Genomic DNA, 22,478 nt, shown 5'->3' with positions numbered 1-22,478 from the left:
CATAGGCTGGCCTGGAATTTGTGACCCTCCTGCCTTAGTCTTCCAAATAGCTGGAAATTACAGCTGTGTGCCACTGCACTGCACACTGCCTCTGCAACTTAATTTTAAGCAGTTTCAAAAGAAAGTGTACATGCAGAGAGAGAAAGCAAATAACAAAACGCTAACAATTATAGATTGTACAGTTCCTAACTTAAAATGGTACTACTTTTTGACTTTATAATGTGAAATCATTAAGTATTCAAGAGAAACCCTGCTTCAAATTTTGAACTTTTCCCAGGCTAGTGATACATAAAAAACTACTCTCTCATGACACTGGGTAGGGCAGTAAGCTGCAGTTCCCAGTCAATCACAGTCATGAGGGTGAGCAAACAATACAGTGCACTGGGGTTGCTAAGCTATGATGTTCTGTATTAAGTGTGTTTTTGACTTAAGATACTGTCAATTTGTGATAGTCTTATCAGGATATAAACCCTTCATAAATCAAGGAGTACTTGTAGTTGGGAATGTTCACTGTACTTCTCTTTCAACTTCTTTGTGTAATTAAAAAATTAAAGGAAAAACTCATGGTAAAATGGTATTAAGTCTTCAAATTGTACTTGTCTCAACTATACTGCATATAATTTTCTATAGAAAAATGAAATTTGAGTAATTTCAAATTACTTTTTTAGAAGAGTAACATTTTCTAATCTCAAGTGGATAATTTGTCTCAAGACCTCTAAGACAGATGATACATAACAAATAGTCCTGTATTCATTTTATTATTTCCTCACAAAATAACCATAATGTACACAATGGTAATTACTGAGGAAACTATCTCCCACTCATCCCCAGAATTGTTTTTGATAATAAAATTTTTAACTATGCTTCTTTTATCATTTATGAAGATTATGAAGTAGATATTTAATCACATTGTTATTTGGTCATATACTGATTGCTGTCAAACTCAGCTAGTCATAAGAGAACCACAATAAGAACATGCTTATCTACAAAGTGAAATAATTATTATGAAGTAGAGATGATAATCTCTTTTGCAGGGAATAAGGTTTCTTTCTTTTTTTTTTTGAAGTGGGGGTGGCGTAAGTAGTGTGGATTGAACTCAGGAGCACTTAACCACTGAGCCACATCCCCAGCCATTTTTTTGTAATTTATTTGGAGACAGGGTCTCACTGAGTTGCTTACAGCATAAGTTGCTGAGGCTGGTTTTGAACTCACGGTCCTCCTGCCTCAGCCTCCAGAAACACTGGGATTATAGGCATGTGCCACTGTACCCAGTGGCAGTGGGGTTTCAAATGCAATCTGAAGTATACTAATTGTAAGCATTATTCCACTGGAGGGATTTGGCCATGGGTATCAGTCTTAAATGTGCCCACTAACTTGATCCATCAATTACATGTATAAAACATATTCCTAAAGGAACTATTATGACCTATGTGAAATTGGTCATAGTACTGCTTGACAGCCAAGAACTATAAAAAGCGTCAGATAGGTGGACATAGGTATATTCATATGAAATATTATATTTATTAATAGGTGGATATGTGTACTGTAAAGTTAAAAATAAGGTTATTGAACAGTTTGCATGATACTATCCTATTTTAAAAAAATAAGACATTTATACATATCAATATGCCAAAAACTATTTAAAATGGTTCTCTCTAGATAATAATATTACAGGCAATTTTTATCTGGGGGGAAGTGAATGAGTATTTTACTCAATGAATATTTATTACTTTTATATTTAGAAGTAAAACTTTGAGAATCATAGAAAAGTTTAAAGAAACAGAAAACCTTTAAAGTATCATTAAGCCACTATTTAACACCAAGTGAGATTACTTTTTCCTTTTGTAAGCTGTGTAAACATGGAATGAAATAATAAAAGTTGTTATAAGAACACTTCACCATAATAAGAGGCAAATAGTGTTTAAAATTTGCCACCCCTAGACTGTGTAGTGTGAACTCATTCTTAAATAAGACTATGTCCAACTATTCAAAGGTACCTAATTTTTCAAAATATTAGAGCTAAATTGTACTTATAATTGCATGCTAGACTGGACATATTAAGAGGGTAGCGTATTGTAACGGAACCAGTCTGATTCTTAGTTAAATTCTTAGTTCTGTCATTTAACTTTGATGTACTAATTTAAATCCCGATTCAACAAAAAGTAAAGCATAGGTATCTGAGCTACAAACAATATTTAAAGTCCAGGTATACACCAAGAAGGTGCAATTTAGTACATATCAAGGTACATACCCCCTTTACTTAGATTTTACTCATTTCCTTTTGATAGTCCACAAGTTTTTTCCTTGATTAATCTAAACAATCAGAATCTTTTCTTCCCCTGATAGGGAAAGAAATGTCCTTCTCAGAGTGCAAGTTGGCATTTGGCCAAGAAACCCTATGGTTTTTTTTATACCATAAATGCTATGAATGTTGCTCATGATTTAGGCCAAGTACTTTTGGTGAAAAGATTTCTCCCACATAAAAATAGCAATATACTTAAGAAATTAATAGATTATTTTACACACAACCAGTTATCTAAACTTGATGGTTCCTTCTTCATGTTAGTTGCTAGGATGTTCAGAAAGGATGTTCTCTGACCTACTTCTCCAAGATATAATACTTTGAGTTCACTCACTCTTGGCTTCACTTTTTCTTTTCTCCTATCATGATTCATCCCATTATCTTTAGACTTGAAAACAGAGATACCACCCCTCATTTAAAGCAGGTTTGAGGATTAAATAACAAAGTGTGTAGTATACTGCATGGATCATATTGGAGGCTGCAAGACATTAACTTCATATGATAGCCTCTAAACTCTCAAATAAAACAGTTTGATATAGACTTGCTTATACAGTGCCTAATAAAAATTGAACATGTTCGAAATAATGAAAATAACTGAAAGTAAACAAATATCAAAACTAGAATGAAAATGAAGTTATCTCAAACAGGGAAGGGGAAAATAAAATATATATAACCTGTACCCAATTTAAGGTCTCATCTGTCTGAATTGATTTAACCTATCTCATCAATTTGTTTTTTCTTCATCTAAAATGATCGAACAAATATACTTTCTATTTATAAATAACTAAAATCAAGAAATTATCTTTCAATTTTAAAATTTATAGTAAATGCTAAAACAAGACCTTGAAAAGTGTCAGTGATGTTGAAAGAACCCAGCAATGAAAGTAAGTGAAGAAGTTAAAAGATAACCACCAACAGTTAATAGTTTGGTATACAGAAGTAAAAACAGATTATATGAATAAAAGCCCTTGTATTCTCCTGAATGGCTAAGGTATGAAAGAAAATGACATTATGGTTGTGTTGTTGTTGATTAGTTTTCTCTTAATTTGTTTCTATACTCTTGAAAATCTATCCATATTACACAGGAAAATCTCACAATTCATCAGTGCAAAAATTTTATTTCTCCTTTGTTTCCCCTCCCTGCCACTTTACAATATCTGAACTTTACTTAATCCACAGTATTTTTTTTAATAATCTTTAATCAGTCATGTAAAATGTGAGAAAAAAAAAAAAAAAACACTAATCAATTTAAAATCTCAGCCCCCATTCCCCAATACTACAGCAAATTCAGGATAAGTCTACAGCATTCACTTACTTTAGCTGGTTCTGATACTGAGGCATACTTTTTTATTTGAGTATCAACACCTAAAGACTTGGCTAATTGTACAGCATTTGAATCATCACTGATAAGTGTCCCAAGAGCCACAAGAAGTCTAAAAGTGGCTTCTAGGTCTTGAACAACTTCCAAGATTGTGCTAATTACTGATAAGCACTGAGCTTTCCCTTCAATGTTATGGTCTTTATGAAAACAAACAGAATAGTTCAAGGTCAATGTAGCCAGAGCAATGTGAATGTTCTTATTGCTCCCTGATTTCAGTTCTACTGCATGGGACATCAGTGATTCCCTCTGGGACATCATGAGCTTTTGTCCTGCCTGGCCAACAAAGCAATTGCAAAAAGTCCTGAGAGCAAGCAGCTGGTTTGCTGGCTTTCCTTTAGGGTTCAAGAGATTGATAAGATGACTGCTGAACTGAGCCCCTTCCTTTTCATTGCAGAAGTTTTCATTCACACTGGGATGTTTAATTGACAACCGAAGAATGTCAAGTGCAGGAAAGACAATATCTATTAAAAAGAAAAATTAATTAATGTTTATGAAGATCTAGAAAATTCAATGAGTATTAATTTTATTTTTTATTTTTTTTCTTCTATGTGCCAGGTGACTTACTAATTTTTTTCCATATTATCTCACACTATCAGGTAGTAATATCATATACCTATTTATAGAAACGGAGATACCAAGAGTATAAGAAACTGTCTGTAGATCTGGATTTGTAAAGTGATCGAGGTGAGCTTTGAAGTGAATATTAATTTTAAAACAATTTTTTTTTTATTGTGGTACTGGGACCCAGGGGTATACTATCACTGAGCTACAATCCCCAGTCCTTCTTATTTTGAAACAGGGTCTTAGTAGGTTGCCAAGGCTGGTCTCTAGCTTGAAATTCTCCTGCTTCAGCATCCCAAGAAGCTGTGATTGCACACATGCACCACCTCACTTAGCTCCTATGAATATTTTTTAAAGGATTTTATTTTCCTGCTACAAAATTAATATATGCACATTTAGAAAATGTTAAAAAAATGTGTTGGCTCCACAAAACACACATATTTTTAGAAATCACAGTTGATTTTTCATATTTATACAGACTGGACTTATTGCTATAAATCCAGAAATGCTATAAAAATAAGGTAACTCAGCATGACACACAGTAGTCAATGATGAACTGAATTAATGTAATGGGGTTCTTGTTTATAAAAGTCCTACAACAATAAAGGGTTGAACAGGGAGTTTTTTAGAGAACAAATCAATCAACAAATGTGGAAAGAACACTCATAGATTGGTGGAAGAAGCTTTATAATAAAGGGATTGGATAGACACATCTGAATTCATGCAATAATCTTAGCATTACTCTAAGAAAATCTGATATTTCTGACATTATGTGCACCACAATATAAAAGTAGTACACAGCATTATATATAAAGGAAGGATCTTTAAAAATACCAAGGATCTTCAAAAATAAGTAATAAGCCAGTGAAAATAAAATCTAATAATGCTTCTAGGAAAAAAAATACAGAGAGGAACACAGTAAGCAATCAGTCAAATCTATAATGTGGGACATTTTGTAGAATAAAATGACTTTTTCTCCAGTAAATCAATGGCATGAAAAAAATTTTGCAATTAAATGTAACTGACATAATGGAGGGGTAAAGCATATAGCAAGTGTTTGTAGCCTAGGATTAAAAAAAAAATCACAGTTTCTTGGATCACTTGTAGGGGATGCACAAATACTGAAATGGTATACAAACTGTTTTATATACAGGGATCATTATATGGCAGATTGAGATTTTTGGGGTAGGGGTGGTCAGGGATTAAATCCAGAGACATTTAACCACTGAGCCACATCTCCAGCCCTTTTTTATATTTTAGTGACAGGGTCTTGCTGAGTTGCTGAGTTTGGCACTGAACTTGCAATCCTTTTGCCTCAGCCCCAGAGCTACTCAGATTATAAGCATGTGCCACTGCACCCAGATACAAATTGAGAATTCTTAATCTGAAAATGCCAGGTTACAAAAAGTAGTTTGGATTTTGAATTTTCAGATAAAAGGTGCTCAACTGGTAAAATCTATGCAAATATTTCAAAATCTGAAAAACTCCCAAATCCAAAACACTTCTGGTTTCAAACATTTCAGATAAGGTATACTCAGCTTGTATCTTCAGATTTTCATAAGGCATGTGACCAAAACAAGATTATGAATTACAGTAATATAGTGAATCTGTCTTGTGAAGTTTTCACAATTTGAATTTGAACTTCCTAGATTAACTTTTATTTAATCTTGAAACACCAGTAGTAGGGATTGAAATAAAAGTTTTCTAGTTACATTTGGAAGAGTGTTTGTTTACCTTCAGGCCAGTTTATAGCTTTCCACAAAATCTGAAGTTGCTGGGCTGTGGGTTTCTCTGAAGAACTATTACATATTAAAGACAATATCTTTTCAAGAAGTACCAAGTCATCCTCAGTTAACTTTTTCTCTTCAGGTGCAGTTCCATTAAGCTCCTTCAGTTTTCCTAAAACCCAAAGAGAAATCTTCAAAGTTCTCTTAACTATAGTTAGCCAGATAATCATAAAAGCCAAAATTTTCAGTAATATTCTACTGTATAACATTAAGACTTTTCTCAGCAATTACCAAAGACCATAAAATAAAAATAAGGCTTGTGAGTATTTCTTGGCTGAGCACTATATGATTAAAAAAAAAAAAAAATTACTGCGATCATTTTAATTTTACCTTGTAAAGCTTCCTTTTTTAATAGAAAATAATATACTTTTAATAGTTTTAAAGTATACTGTATTTGTAACTATTTTGAATGGTTTTCAAAGCAACTTCATGTTATATATACTCAAGTATTAATCAAACTACTACTTTCCCAATGAGAAAATTTATAACTTTTTAGTAAATTTATGCCAACTTCTATGAATCAAGGAAACAGCTAAAGAATTAATTGACTATAATAGTTAATATACTAAGTTCAATGTGCATATTTGACAAAACATTATTTTTAAAATTAAATATTGCATTAACTTCCATGTTTATAATTTCCTTCAGTTATCATACATCTTTAATATCTATATCCTTTTCACAAAAACTTTGAGTCATACTATTTCTTCAAAAATTCTTACTTTTGAGAATAAAGAAGTTCAACTTTCCATCACAGAGATTAAAGAAGATAAACGTTACAAATTTTTATCAATCATAAATAGCCCTGGACCTATTTCACTACTCTTTGGTATTAAAAATTTTAACACTAGCACTCTATTAAAAACAAAATGTATTTAAGGAATGCAAAACAGGAAATCTCTTATATTTGTACAAGAATATATGTACAAAATTGTGTATATACATTTTTCTTCAAAATACATTAAGAAAAAAACCTATCAATGTCAGTGATTTTTACAATGGTAACATGAAGGATAATAGCAACCAAAATAAACAAATACTCTGCCTTATATTTTGGTACAAATGTTAACGGTTATCTCAATTTAATTCTCACCATAATCTTTGTGGCAGAGACAGTAATTCTTGGTCTAAAACAACCCTGTTACATTTTTTGAGAAAAAATATTAACATGAAAAATGAAGTTAATAAAGCAATTTCATTTTTAGTGGACAATTAAATATGACTATTATTACTATGAGCCATTAATTTAAAAAAAATTAAGATCTTTGTTTTTCAAATGCTTTTACTCATTCACTTTTTTTTCTTTTCTTTTTCTTTCTTTCTTTTTTTTTTTTTGACAACATGAAATGCCTGTGGGGTGGAACTTACATTTCCCTCCTATAATTTTATTCTCATTAAAACATAATAAAATATTTATCCCTTACTTGTATAAAGTATCTTACAAAGTATTAAGGGTCCATAACCAAATTTTTAAATTTGTAGCAAATATAATTGTATAATACCACAGTAGAAGTCTCTTCATACAAGTAACCAATTCCTCACATATTTTAGTAGAAGGAGCCTTCAGATTGTTTCCAACAGTATGTGGGAATGTGAAAAAATTAATTAAAAAAGGCTTACCTAATATTTGTGTAGGGTTTGCTTGGTCAAAAGTAACAGCTTCTTTTTTAGGAAAGTAAATATTCACTGTTTTAGATGCAGCTGATCGGTAGGCACTATTCCCTATTTACAAAATAAATAATCATGACAATCATAAGGAGTGATTAAAAATGAGATCTCTCTAATGTAAGTTTGTTTTCACAAGTACTAAGATATATAACTACTCAGAGTATGCAATCAAAACAAGTACCTTAAAAAAAAAGCCTATCCACAAGAAATACTTGTTGATATAGAAATTTTTGCTTTGGGGAATGGAAGCTTACATGTAGAAGGTGGCCTTTCCTTCTTATATTTTCTACTTTTCTATTTTAAGGATTCAATTGAAACTGTATTTTTAAAAGATGAAAAAATGCAAAACAATTATGAAACTTTCTATTCCTATCTTCTCTAACACAATGATCTCTTCTTTCTCATCTCTTTTACTATTTACTGCAAATAACAGACATTGTCATTTTCTTTATTTACTTTCTATATCTTCTTTATAAATTCCCAAGTAGCAAATTCCTGTATTCTTTTATATGTTTTTATTTCATTAAATCTCTACCACAGTAGAGATACTGAAGAAAAGGCTGGCACAAGATGAAAATTCAACAACATTCAATGGAATAAAATTATTTCAGTGAAAAGTATAATTTAAATCTAATTTATTTAGCTTTTTTCCCCCTATACTTGGATTGAACCCAGGGGTGTTTTACCTCTGAACTATAGCCCTAGCCCTTTATTTATTTTCTTAGATAGGGTCTCACTAAGGCACCCAGACAACTCAATCTTGGGATTCTCTTGTCTCAGCCTCATGAGTAGCTGGGATTACAGGTGTGTGCCACCACACCTGGTTTTAGTTTATCTTGCTTAACATTTTAAATCTTATACTCCATTTTTGTTCTAATGTAAAACTAGGGTATTTTGCAAAAGTCATGAAAATTTAATTCTTATATTAGGGATAGAAAGGAGTAAAGGCAGATATAAATATTCAAATAATTAAGCACAATAAAATTATCTGAAGGCAAAATATAGCATGCAAAGAGAGCATGACAGAATGGGTGATCTGGCAAAGGACAAATGGGTGTTTGGGGCGTGGCGTGGGTAGGGTGTTAAACAACCAATAACATAACAAAGCAAAGGGTTTAAGTGTCCTCAGACAAAACTGTTCAAAGCTCCTGAAGTAAAAAATAACATGACATGCTCAAGAAACTGATGGTCAGTGTAGCTGGGCAGAGAAGAATATAAAGGCAGGAGAAAATATTCAATGGGAAGCCACTTAAGGGTTTTTAATCAAGGAAGGGCAATCAACAGTGTGAACTGTAAAAAGATCACTGGCTGCAGCAGGGACCAGAGAGACCACTGTGGAGGTATTTCATTAGTCTAGGTGAAAGATGGTGACAGACTGGACTAAGGTATATAAAGGTTCAGTTTAGATACAAACTATTAAAAACTAATTTCTGAAAAATGGGAAGGAACACTGTTAACTTTAGCCTGTTTTGTTACAACAGGTATATTCAGCAATTACTAAACACATTCTACAAAAATCCACTTACATAAATTTTGTAATTTGGGGTTTTTAATAATTCTAGAAGGTTACAAATTTGCAAATGAGAAAAGCAGAGGCACAGACACATCAAATAATTTGTTCATGGTAAAGCAGATAAAAAGTATGGAACTAAGATTTGAATCTAAGCATTCTCACTCGAGTTCATAATTTTAACTATGTTATACTTTAAGACTGCCAACCAGTGTTACTTTTAAAATTAAAAATCAGCTTAAAAAATCACATGCCAAGCGATTCTTACATAGAGTGATAACTTTATGGGCATTTCTTTTATGATGCTTAAACAGTATATGCTATTCAAATTATCATGTACATATGTATATAAATATGAATAGATATGCACATACATATCTACATATCACAGAAAACATGAAATAGTAATTCCAAGGGGAAAAACATGCCAAAAGATCCATCAAACTTCATAGCGGAGAGTCACAGATATGGCTTTGCAATTTACAGAAATACAGAAAAACATGCCTGCATATAAGAAGTGGTAAGATGTATCACACTCTAGGTGAGATATTTAGGATAAAAAAACATTAGTTGCTCAGGAGAAGGCCAAATATCATAAAAGCAAATTTTTTGAGTCTTCTTAAAGAAAACCATGGATAAGCAGCTTGGGAGGGTAGGGCAGGAGGATCACAAGTTCAAAGTAAGAACTTAGTGAAGACCCTGTCTCAAAAAAAGGACTGGGGATATGGATCAGTGGTTAAGTGCCCTTGGGTTCATTCATACTGGGGGAAAAAAAGAAAAGAAAAACAAAGGACAATAATACAGTGAATTACACTCTCAGTATATTAAGGAAGAATGACGGAAGAGAGATTGGAATAAATACAGATTTTTCTAAGGATAATGAGAAACCCAATTTACAGCACTAGTTTTCAATCCTGGCTGCATATTAAAATCACATTGAAAGATATAAAACTACTTTTGCCAAGGTCCTAACCTAGAGCAATATTAGACCAGTGAGCATCTCTGGGGATGAGGCTTGAGCTTATTCTTTTTACCTAATGTGTAATAAAGAGATAATTTTAATAAAATTCTAAAAGCCAAGCCAAGAAAATTATCTACTCTAAAAATATTTCTCAATCAAGAAAATGACACAGGGCTGGGGTTGTGGCTCAGTGGTAGAGTGCTCGCCTAGCATGCGTGGGGCCCTAGGTTTTTTTTTTTGGGGGGGGGGGCCTAGGTTTGATCCTCGGCACCACATAAAAATAAAATAAAGGTATTATGTCTACCTATAACTGAAACAAAATATTAAGTAAAAAGATACAAATGTCTTACTTTTTTTAATTAAATAAAAGTTTCAATGAATTTTAAAAATTAAAAGAGAGAGGTTAAGAGTATATACCTGTAAATGGATCAACTCCAGTCATGTTAGTAGTGCCCATACTTGCAGAACCTGGCACATAACGACCAGCACCTACAATGTAATAATATTCCTGGTAAGCAAAAGTAACTACAAATTATAAAGTCCAAACCAGTCCTTCTTTACATAACTTATTTTCATTATCAGTCATACTTCCAGAATAGCACCTTGATATACATAATAAATGTGTTACAGAAAAATGCTTGGAGCAGTGAATTGCATAAAGTAAGTGCCCAATAAATGTTAGCTAAAAAAGTAATTTTCAAGTGACAAAATAAACATTAGATGCCTTAAACATTATAATTATAGAAGTTCAGGAAATTACAAAAACAAGTGAATTAAAGAGAAATTTCATTCAAAATGAAATATGAACCCTATGTGAAAGAAAAGAATAGGGCTAGCTGCTAGCACATAAGATAATTGGAACAGACTTAGGTAAGAGTTAGGGATGCTATGACAAGAGCCCAGTTATATTTGAGATCACAGAGTTGGAGATGTTCAGAGCCCTAGATTAGCCATTGAGAGAAAGAAGATGATGAGCTCATGTTCTGGCCTGAGTTTGTAATATAATGTAGGAGTTGCTATAACCAGTGCAAGATATACAGGAAACATAAATAAACTAAATAAAATCCAAAAAACAACAAACAAACAAGTGTGGTGGCACATGCCTGTAATCTCAGGAGTCTGAGACAGGAGGATTACAAAGTCAAGGTCAGCCTGGACAATTTTGTGAGCCACTGTCTCAAAATATATATATATAAATTCAAAAGGGTTGGAGATATAGTTCAGTGGTACTGTGCTTGCCTAGCATGTGAGGCCCTGGGTTCATTCCCAGGACTGTCAATAATAATAATAATAATAAAGATCACAGAATAAGTATATTTGTTGAGCATTAATTATATGTCAGCCAGCATGCTAAGCATCTTATGTGAACATATTCATTCAAATATTAACTAGATACCATTAAAATTCACAATATTTTAGAAGGTTGAATAATTTGCCCAAGGCATTAAAGCTATTAAAAGGCAGACTATAGTCCTACGCTTTTCTTAATGTGTTCTCTGATCACTGAATAAGTTACCTATTTAAAAAGGCAGATTCCCAGAGTCTACTCATAACACATTTCTCTAAATTGGTGCCCATTTAGAAACAAATAAGGAATTTCTAGAGATCCATTAGAGCAAACCAGACCTTAGAGTATTTAATCAGAATTCTTGGGTGAAGGATTAAGGCGTAAGTGTTTTTTATCTCCCCACTAATCTAGGGAATCAAATCTCTGGGAGTACAACATTGGGATAATTAGTTTACATAAGTTTCTTAGATCATTCTTATGGCCATAAGAAGTGTGAGTAGTGCATAAATTAATAAGGAAAGAAAAACAGAGTTGATTTAAGGGGTAAGCCAGATGGGAAAATTTTTTGGCCTCAATGCTATTTGGTAAAGTTGGGGGAACAACATCAACAATAATATAGCTTAAATATATTGTTTCCTTAAATGTATTTCAAGCATTTTATAAACACTTTATAAGCATTATACCATTTAATTTTCAGATCTCAATATGGTATGTGCTGTTACCTATTTTTTTTTTCTATAGAAGTGTAGTTCAGTGATCCTAGTAACAATTCTCTTAGACATTTAGAATGCTATCTGCATATCTACATAATTACTGAATTTTCTGGGTTACTGACATTGTATAACAGTGAGACATGCTCTGATGACGATGGCCCCAGGAGTTCTCTTGATATTGTTGGTAAAAGCTGAATCTTGGTATGTTTTTTCTGTTCCAGAAAAAAGCCACCAGTGAGATTTTGGAACTTTGTTGGAATAATTTTCAGGGCATCACTGTTCCTGAACTGCTGATAAAGTCATCATTTATCCACTCTTCAGATCTTTACCATTTGAAATTATATTATGTCATCAAAGACTTCCTTAATAGTCACATTACTGCCACAGTGTTTAGCTTGATAGTCTGTTATTTTAGTATACTGGCTATCAATGCACAGGGTGTAACCATTTGTATCTGGGCCACCAGTTCATTAACAGGAGAAAGGAAGCTCACTGAGAGCAATTCACAATTTCATGACACTGACCTAAGGTTGTGTGTTGGCCCAATCTATGGCTGAGCAGATCGTAGGGTGGTCATTTTTATAGCCCACAGTACTAAGTCTGCAAGGCAAGTGGATTCCATAAAGGCTATGAATCGCTTCTTGAATTAGGTACATTGTCCAAGAACTCTGCCTGAAGATCCAACAAACAGCATCATAAAAGATATCAAGAGCCATTCTGAAATAGAGACTTCTTTAGTTGTATTGAAGTCCAACTCCAGAGATTTTTTTCCAGAAGTATTGACATTGAGGCTTGCATACCTCAGTAAGTAATTCACTCTCATGAGATACAAAGACACTTCAAAGGCTTCCGGAAGGCCATTAATAATTTAGATTAGGAAGACTAATCCTGAGCCGTCAGGTGAAATGTCTTCTCCCATGCTAAGTCAAAATATGCCTGGGCTGACTTCTTGATTGCATTGCTCCATCCAATATCAGGACTCACACAGCTCCTTCTTTGCTTGTAATTGGTAGCATCTCATCAATGATGTGATGGCACTCATGCTGTATCTTGGTTGATGGGTTCCCCTATTATCTAATTTCACAGATAAAAAAAATAAACTGAGATAGGTTAAGTAACTTGCCAACTCCTCATAGCAAGTAAGTGGTAGAGCCAGGTTTTCAACCAAAGTCTTTCTAACTCTAAAACCTATATTCTTAACTATTCTACTCTCCTGGTAGGAAGAACCACTGGAGAAAATGATGGGTTCTAAAAATATTCAAGAGTCATGAGGAAATCTACCAAATTACTCCAGGAAAAGCAAAAATTAGAATTTAAAAAAAAGGAGATCCATCAAAATTGAAAATATAGATAAGGGAAATTATCAATTACTAGATAATACCTCCAAAATGTAAAACCATAGAATGCAAAATGCTGTCTATGTAGTAGAGAAGAATATGTTAATCAAAACTACATCCCACCTGTAAAAGGATCTGCTGTTGGCAGAGTGTTGGAAGATCCTGAAGAGCCCGGAACATACCGACCACCACCTGTGTGAACAAAATAAAGGAAAAGCTGAAGTTTACCAAAATTCTGAATTTCATAAACAGTATAATACTTACATTAGAAAAACCCAAGCTTGAAGAAAAGCTGAAGATCAAAGCTGTCTCATGAATACAATATAGTCTTATGGGCTGGGAAGAAATTAAAATTTCAGTGATTCTTTTAAGTTTTGTTTTCTTAACTTTAATGCTTTTTTTAACTAGGCTCCAGCATGTAAATATTAAAATATCTGTATTCTAAAATAAAAAGAATTGCAGGTGATTTCTGACCTAAATAATAAACACATATAATCAATTCCTATCCTGTTCCTATACAAATTCACAAGAATTCCTGCTGTTGCTGTTGCTATCAAAAACCACACGCATTAAATGTTAATCTCTTAGAGAAGTTCTGGTTCATTAATTCAGGTGTCAAACTGTACACTCAGTGCCAGGGATCCAGCAGGGAACAAAAATTGCTTGTATCCATTGGATCTTATAACTACCGGTAGACAGAATTACAAAGGGGAAGAGAGCTATAAACAAAACATTTTCATTTATACATTTGCAAGCATGTATTATATGAGAATACATGTTTTGTTAGTAGCTCTAGGGAAATAATCAGGCTGTCCACAAAAGATATGTAAAGATGTTTATAACATCTCGGAAGAGCAAAACAAGTGAAGGAGTTGCTAGACTTCCAGACGCAGTCAACTGCTTTAATACCTGTCTTCATCCCACAAGACGGCCTTAACCACTACTGCAAGGAGAGTTCACTCTTTTGATCTGAGTCTGAACTTTCAACAAGAGGAACATCTAGGCACTAAGCATCTAATGTTTTTTTACTTTATGTGTTAAGTGCAAGTACTTGGAAGGTTAAATAATTTTTAATTCAGTAGTGAATTACTTTGCTAATTCTGTTTAAGTCAACATGCAGGTGAGATTTGTTTTATTATGGGAATGAGCAATGGAAATTGTGTTAGGAGAAGAGAGAGAGAGAATTTGGAAACATGGAGTATCCACGAGGGAAGAACAGATCTATAAAAGAATTTGAGACTGGAAGAGGCTATGGGTTTTTGTAGATCAAGGGAATCATTACCACGTGAAAAATGAAGTCAGAAATGACAACAGGGGGGCAAGGGATATAGCTTAACAGAGAACCTCCCTAACATATTGGAGGCCTTGGTTTTAACCCCCAGCATCTCAGTATTTCCCCCTCTCACGCACACAAAGAAATGACAATAGAAAACATTAACAATAAACTACCTATTTCAAACTTTTACTTGGAGTAGGCTTAAACAAAGATGCGGCATTCTGTTTCCTCAGATTCCTGGATCTAGAACTTAAGGTATTAATTACTAGGATTATAACTACTTTCTGGGAGCCAAAATTCAGACTAATATTACCTTTACTAATTTTAATTAGTAAACTAATGCTAGTTTTACTGATAATTAGTATTTACTAATTATCAATAATTATTAGTAAGCCAATTCTAGTTAACATTATTAGTATTAATTGTTTAATCTAAAAGATTAATATTTAACGCTTGTGGTCTTGATAGCAATAGCAAAAGTAGGAATTTTAGTGAATTTGTATAGGAATGGGATAGGAATTCATTGTATGTATATATTATTTAGGTCAGATATCACCTGAAATTCTTTTTATATTAGATTATGGAGACTTTAACATTTATGTGCTGGGACCAAGTCAGAAAACCATTAAAGTTAAGAAAATAGAACTTGGAAAATTCACTGGAATTTTAGTTTCAGACTAATACAACTTACAGAGTGGCATGCTCTCCTAATCCCACTTATAACATTTAAGATACTACATAAAATGTTAAAAACAACTAACTTAAAATAAGCATGTAGAACATAAATAACAATTCAGTCCTAGAGTTGATGCACAACTAATTTACCTTCATGTGAAAATAATTTCATTTTTGGGTGTGATACTGGGGATTGAGTGGCAGGGGTGTTTTACCACCAAACAACATCTCTTTTTACTTTTTATTTTGAGATGGGGGTAAGTTCTCAAGGTTGGCCTCAAACTTTCAATCTACCTGCATCAGCATCCTCAGTTGCTAGGATTACGGGCCAGTGCCACCACAACCAGTGAAAACAATTTCATTTTACTAAGTATCACTATAATATACATTTTAAAAAATGGAAACTAAGGTGCATGCCTCAAATTCTAGTGACGAGGAAGGCTGAAGTAGGTGGATCACAAGTTCCAGACCAGCCTCAGCAACTTAGCAAGGTCTTAAGCAATTTAGCAAGACCCTGTCTCAAAAGAGAAAATAAAAAGGGCTGGGGATGTGGCTCAGTGATTGAATGCCTGTGGGTTCAAAAAAAAGGGAAACTAGGGTCTGGGTGTATAGCTTAATAATAGAGTATTTGTCTAGCATGTGTGAGGCTCTAAATGCATCCCAGCACCATGGGGAAATTATATAAAGGAACTTAGAAGTTACATTTTATTTCAAATGACTGAATCAAATTCTTGATTTATTTTGTTTACAGTGAGGCTATATTTTTGAAAGATAATAATTTATTATAATTATTTCTATAAAACACAGAATTGCATAATTTGAGAGTTAAAAATATAGATGTGAGGTAAAAATCCACTGTAGATTTTTTTAAAAAATTCAAGCAACTAATCATAGTCTTAAACATATCAGAAAAATCAACCGGGGCTAAAGGTGTAGCTCAGTGGTACAGCATGTGCTTAGGCAATGTACAAGGCAGATTGGGTTTAATTAAAATCACCAGTAACCCCCAGCATTCCCCAAAAATGTCAAAATCAAAACCCAATATTTACTGTTATAATCTGGATCTGGAATATCCTCTAAAGGCTTATGTGTTCAAGGCTTGGTCCCCAAGTCAGCAATAATGAGAGGTGGGGCATTTGAGAAGTGACTGGATCATGAAAACTCTAACCTCATCAAGGGATTAACCCATTGATGGATTCATAGTTCAACAGACTACTGGAGAGGTAGTGGAAACTGTACTAGGTGGTACCAAGGGAGTGGGTGCCCTTGGAGACTATTTCTGGTCCCTAGCCCCTTCTTCTTGCTCTCTTGCTTCCTGACTGCCATGAAGTGACAGCTTTGCTCCATCACACCTTCCCCACATCATGAGGTCCTGTCTCATCATAGGACCTGAATCCACACAGTCAAGTGAACATGGACTGGAATGTCTGAAACCCTGATCCTAAAACAATCTTTCCTTCTCTAGGTTGAAATTTTAGGTATTTCATCATAGCAACAGAAAGCTAACACAGATGAATGTAAGAGTTAAAACACACCCTAACTCACCTGTGAATGGATCTGAAAAACTGGTATTCCCAATTCCCAACATTTGACCTTTTGTGTTATCAATAATAAATTTAGCCACTTGATCTAAAAACATGGGATTCAAATCATTCTTCTGCAAGAAATTATATGCAGTTAGCCAGGGATCATCACTGGTATTATATGGCAATTTATATGATGGTCCACCTTCATTGACATCAATTGAGAAAACATAATCAAATTCCTATAATAGGAACATAAAAAAAAAAGATGATCAATTTCCTGTTCATATGTTAATGATTTATATATAACACAGAAGTTAATGTATTCATTATTTTAATAATTATAGTGCTTAAACTTTCTCCAAAGTGCAATGCTAAAAGCATCCTCTTTGGCAGATAAAGATAATAGTACTTGTATGTGCTTTAAGATTAGTATTTCACAGGGGGGAGGGGAGAAGGGAGATGGGAAATGGATTATAACATTAATTCTAGGACCAAAGGAAGATTTCCAACTGGTTCATCTCAATGAAAAGTATCAGCTGTTTGATATCCTACTCACTAAAACATGCTGGCATAAGCAGCACTGCCCTGCAGGGTCCCTCATGTCTTGTCAAGTTAAATACAGCCATACATCAAGTATTAGATGAGAGGTGGTACAAAAGTTCCTAATCAAAAATTATTGGGAAGAGTTATATATGGGAATTCTAAAAGACAATGGCTAATTTGTCTATCATGTGCAGCTTTATCTACATGGTGAAGAAATATTCTAAAAATTTATTCCAAGACAGGTAAAATGATAATTTTTCCACAGTATGTATTTTTCAATATCAAAACACCAAAGAAAATTTTATCAGCACAGGGAAAAGAAAACCTGTAATTTGTCTAATGGTTTAAGATAATGATAGTTAGAAGTAGAAGTTGACATACTTTCCCTTCATATAAAACTTTTCCAGATGTTTGCTGATTAGCACCAGAAGAGCCAACAACATCACCAATTTTTATCCACCTTCCTTCACTAACACTCCACTGATAGGCTTCAACTCTGTCCCCATCTCTGATTAGACGAGTCTGTCCTTCTCTAGTACCTTAAAAAAAAATTTTAAGAATCAATAGTAGAATGGCAGAGTAAAATTCAAAAACATTTAGAAAGACATTTTTTAACATTAAATTTTATACATGAGATTTAAAAGAATTTTAATAAATAAAAGATTAAAAAATACAATTCTAGAAGGTGACCAATAAATAAATAAATAAATAAATAAATAAATAATAAATAATAAATAATGGTTGTGAGGAAATTTTATTAAATAAAATAAGGTCTAAGCTCCATGATTACACGTCTGTAATCCCTCCCAGCTATTCAGGAGGTCAAGGTAGGAGGATCACAAATTCAATGCCAACTTGGGCAACTTAGCAAGACGCTGTCTCAAATCTTGGTTTATATCCAAAGGAATTAAAATTAGCATACTACAGTAATGCAGTCACATCCATGTTTATAGCAGCTCAATTCACAATAGCTAGATTATGGAACCAACCTAGATGCCCTTCAACAGATGAATGGATAAAGAAACTGTGGTATATATATACAATGGAATATTATTCAGCCATAAAAAGGAATGGCATCTGCAGACAAATGGATTGAATTGGAGAATATCAGGCTAAATGAAGTAAGCCAATCCCCAAAAAAACACTTATCCCTGATAAGTGGATGATGATATATAATGAGGGTGGGGGGGTGAGAAAAGAATGGAGAAACTTAGGTTACATAGAGGGAAATGAGAGGGGGGTTATGAAAAATGGTGGAATGAGACAGGCATCATTACCCTATGTACATGTATGATTACACGAATGGTATGAATCTACATCATGCTCAACCACAGAAACGAAATGATGTACCCCATTTGTGTACAATGAATCAAAATGCAGTCTGTAAAAAAAAAAAAAAAAAAATTAAAAAAAATAAATAAAATAAAAGGCTGGGAACATAGCTCATTGGTAGTACGCTTTCCTAGCATATGGAAGGTCTCTGAGCTTAAATCCCAATACTTACCACGAAAAGAAAAAAAGATTCTACTAGGATGGAACTGGCCTATTGAAAATAAAACAAGTTTTATCAACTATCTTCTCACAACACATTTCATTTCAGTAAATGACCTTCCATTCTTCCAGTGGCTCAGGCCAAAAAGTAAATGAGCCTGATATCTCTTTCAATCCCAGAGCCAATCCTTCACCAACTTCTATCAGCTCATTCTTGAAATATATCTAGAAAATTATGTCTTCTCTACATCTCCATTTTGATCCCTTGGTATAAGACATTGTTATTTCTCAGCTGGATTGATCCAATGATCTCCTAGTCTTAACCCTTCATAGCATATATTAACCCAACAACCATAGGAATTTCTTCAAAAGTTTTAAGTAAAGTCCCCAAACTCTTCTATTTGAAACCCTTCAGTGGCTTCTAACCTTGCTCTTAGTAAAAGCCTAATCCTTGGAGTGTTATATAAAGCCAAATATAAACTGTCCCTACCATTCTCTCTGATCTTATCTTCTTTCTATTCTACTAGTTCACTCATTACACCCCACAGCAACTTTACACTGGCTATTTATTGTGCCCATAATACTTTTCATGCAGATGTTGAAAAGATAAGCTCCTTTGCCTGCTTTTTTTTGTTTTGTTTTTTGTTGGTGTCTCATTATGTTGCCCAGGTTGGTCTTGAATTCCTGGACTCAGTAGCTGGGACTACAGATACCACCACATCCACCTATTCCTTTCCTTCCTTAAGAACTTTACTTGAAGGTCATCTTCTCAGAAAGTGGCAGAGTGAAGGATAACTTCAGCTAGTTATCCTTCAAAGATTCACACTCGTCTTACATAGGGCAGAACAGTAGCTGTCTAGCCAGAGATTACATTACCTAGACCCTTGTATTTTAATGTCACAATACTTATTAATATCAGTGGAATATAAGTGAGTATGATAGGCCTAGTCCATTGTCTTTTAATTTCCTCTCTTGCTAATTTGTTTGTTTAAGTAAATAAAGAAAATTCAGGCTTGCTCAGATATATAATTCAAAAGCAGAGAACTGGTTAAATAGCTTTTTCAGAAAATGTCAATATTCTAATATGTAGTAGTTCCTTAAAGGTTACAGTGTAGAATCTGAAACCGTATCAATGAATTTTATGCTCTATTACACTAAAACCCATTGGTTTATTTTATACTTTGAATGAATCCTTTATCTATGTATAAGTTTTTAACATCATGCATTGTTTTTGGAAAATACTGGTTCACTGACATATGCATATCTTCAACATATTTGCATATTTTACTATTCAGTATCAAAACATTGAATTGTTAGCATTATTGCTTATAACAGAAACAAACTGAAACTTTCCAGAACTTCAATTTTCATTAGAAGTTTAAATTTTACCTTTGACAACAAATATTCTTAAGTTATTTTCCTTAAAGAGACATATACATTTTGTAAAAATAAGTCTGTCATTTACCCAAACTTGAATAACCATAGCTAGTTGTTCTCCCAAATGAAAATGGTATTTCATATGGCTAGGCATGGTGGCACAAGTTTGTAATCCCAGTAGCTCAGGAGGCTGGGGCAGGAGGATGGCAAGTTTAAAGCCAGCCTCAACAACTTAGTAAGTCCCTAAGAAACTTAGCAAGACTCTCAAAATAAAAAATTAAAAATGGGCTGGGAATGTTGCTCAGATGTTAAGGACAGCTGGGTTTGATCCCTGGTACAAAAAAAAAAAAAAGAAAAGAAAAAGAAAGAAATGACGTTTCATGAAAAAAGGAATAACTCAATCTAAAACTCAAACAACTAACAAGTGTTTTTCCTTCAGACCACAGTACTATGGTGTACTTTACATTGTATCATCCAAAATGTTTTTAAATGTGTACTAAGGGATTAAGATGTTATCAAATTAATAATTTTTAATGCTTCACCAAGGAGACTATTAGAAGCAAATGGCATTTTTTCATAAATTACAACTGCATGCCAGTAAAAAAAACAATAATTAGAACAGTTTGGTGCGACTGCCTTGATTTATGTGCTAAGGAGTGAGCAATTTTACCCATCATTGCTTTTGTACCATAAGTGCAAACCTTTATATAGTATAAAAAGTCAAATAACATCTAGTATCATAAAATTAGCTTTGACCTCATGAGCACCCTAAAGAATTTCAGAATCCCCAGGGATCCGTGAATCCAGTTTTGACAAGTGCTGATGTAAAGGGTCAGGGATATATCCACAAGATTTTACTTGAGATGACTTTTGTTCTTGGATTTCAAACTCAAATGATCCTCAATTTAATAAGCAGACATTGCTATATTTAAATTCACTTTTGCATTAGTCTGTATAACCTTCTTCAGGGAATTCAATTAGCCAAAAAGTATTACCTAAGTAATTAATAGTAGTAAAAAAAAAAATTACTATTTTTTCTTTCTTTTTTTCTTTTTTTTTTTTTTTATGTGGTGCTGGGAATTGAACTCAGGGCCTTGGGCATTCGAGGCAAGCACTCTACCAACTGAGTTATATTCCCAGCCCATAAAACTACTATTTTTGAGCTAAGTGTCAGGAGATTTATTAAAAAGAAAAATTCCTGTTCATGGGAAGCATCACTCAAAGTCTATACTATGAGATAGGTGCAAGAGCAACATAGTTTCTCACAGCAATAATGTGTGGTAATAAAAATTCTCAAAAATTAGTATCTAGTAATGAGAATAACAATGAAATACTAGCAAAACAACATTTTCTTGCCCTTACGTTCTTAGTATTCCCAAAGACAAATATGGTGACATTTTAAACGACTAATAGAAACACTGCAATATTTACCAGGTTCATTCAGATGTTCCCTCCCAGGAAGCTGCTCAGCATTAATGTCCCCTAAATCACCAGTTTTGGAATCAATGGTAGCCTGAGAGAGCTCTCTTTCAAAAGCCTTGATTTCCTCAGCACTTGCTGTCCGATCGTCTGACTCTGTAAACACTCTAATAATACCATCACTATAAAAACAAACAAACAAACAAAAAAACTGATTTTAAAAGTCACTGCCATAGTATATTAACATTCCACACCAGAATGATCCAAAGCAAAAATGCATCTGTGAATATAAGAAATGTTACTATGTATTTATTTATAGCACTATACTGACTTCAGCATATATTACTTTCTAATTACATTATCTTGGCTAAAGGATAAATTACTGAAAATGGACAGAGAAATACATATTTAATATAACTTTCAACTCCAAGTTAAATATTTATCATAACAACCTAGAAACATATAATTCACTTTTAAAGTCAATATTACATAGGTATTTTACTATAAAGAAGGGTAGTGCACTGGTTTACTTCATAAAAGGCTCAAAGACCCACCTTAATACTTATAAAATAGCAGATGTTCAATAGGAAAGCATGGGCTTTCTTTACATACCAGTGCCTGGCAGTAACTTCAATCAAAGAAAAACAATGGCCTTAAGTTTAG

The 22,478-nt window shown here is 33.4% G+C and overlaps 1 protein-coding gene across 1 annotated transcript in view; it reads right to left on the bottom strand.

The window, feature by feature from the left end:
* Positions 1-3,374: 3,374 nt before the first annotated feature.
* The window catches only part of Plaa (phospholipase A2 activating protein), a 34,123-nt gene continuing 15,019 nt past the window's right edge, over positions 3,375-22,478 (bottom strand). Inside the window, exons 7-14 of the mRNA XM_047525318.1 lie at positions 21,828-21,997; positions 17,910-18,067; positions 17,005-17,224; positions 13,632-13,700; positions 10,588-10,659; positions 7,652-7,753; positions 5,979-6,143; positions 3,375-4,144 (exon numbers count right to left, since the gene is read on the bottom strand). Coding sequence (XP_047381274.1) covers positions 3,579-4,144; positions 5,979-6,143; positions 7,652-7,753; positions 10,588-10,659; positions 13,632-13,700; positions 17,005-17,224; positions 17,910-18,067; positions 21,828-21,997 — 1,522 coding nt within the window. The 3' untranslated portion in view covers positions 3,375-3,578. The remainder of the gene's footprint in view (positions 4,145-5,978; positions 6,144-7,651; positions 7,754-10,587; positions 10,660-13,631; positions 13,701-17,004; positions 17,225-17,909; positions 18,068-21,827; positions 21,998-22,478) is intronic.

The sequence above is a fragment of the Sciurus carolinensis genome, chromosome 14 (assembly GCF_902686445.1).
Source record: "Sciurus carolinensis chromosome 14, mSciCar1.2, whole genome shotgun sequence".
NCBI classification, from domain to species: domain Eukaryota; kingdom Metazoa; phylum Chordata; class Mammalia; order Rodentia; family Sciuridae; genus Sciurus; species Sciurus carolinensis.
The sequence above is the reverse complement of the archived record's forward strand: the minus strand, read 5'-3'. Positions and strand labels throughout refer to the sequence as shown.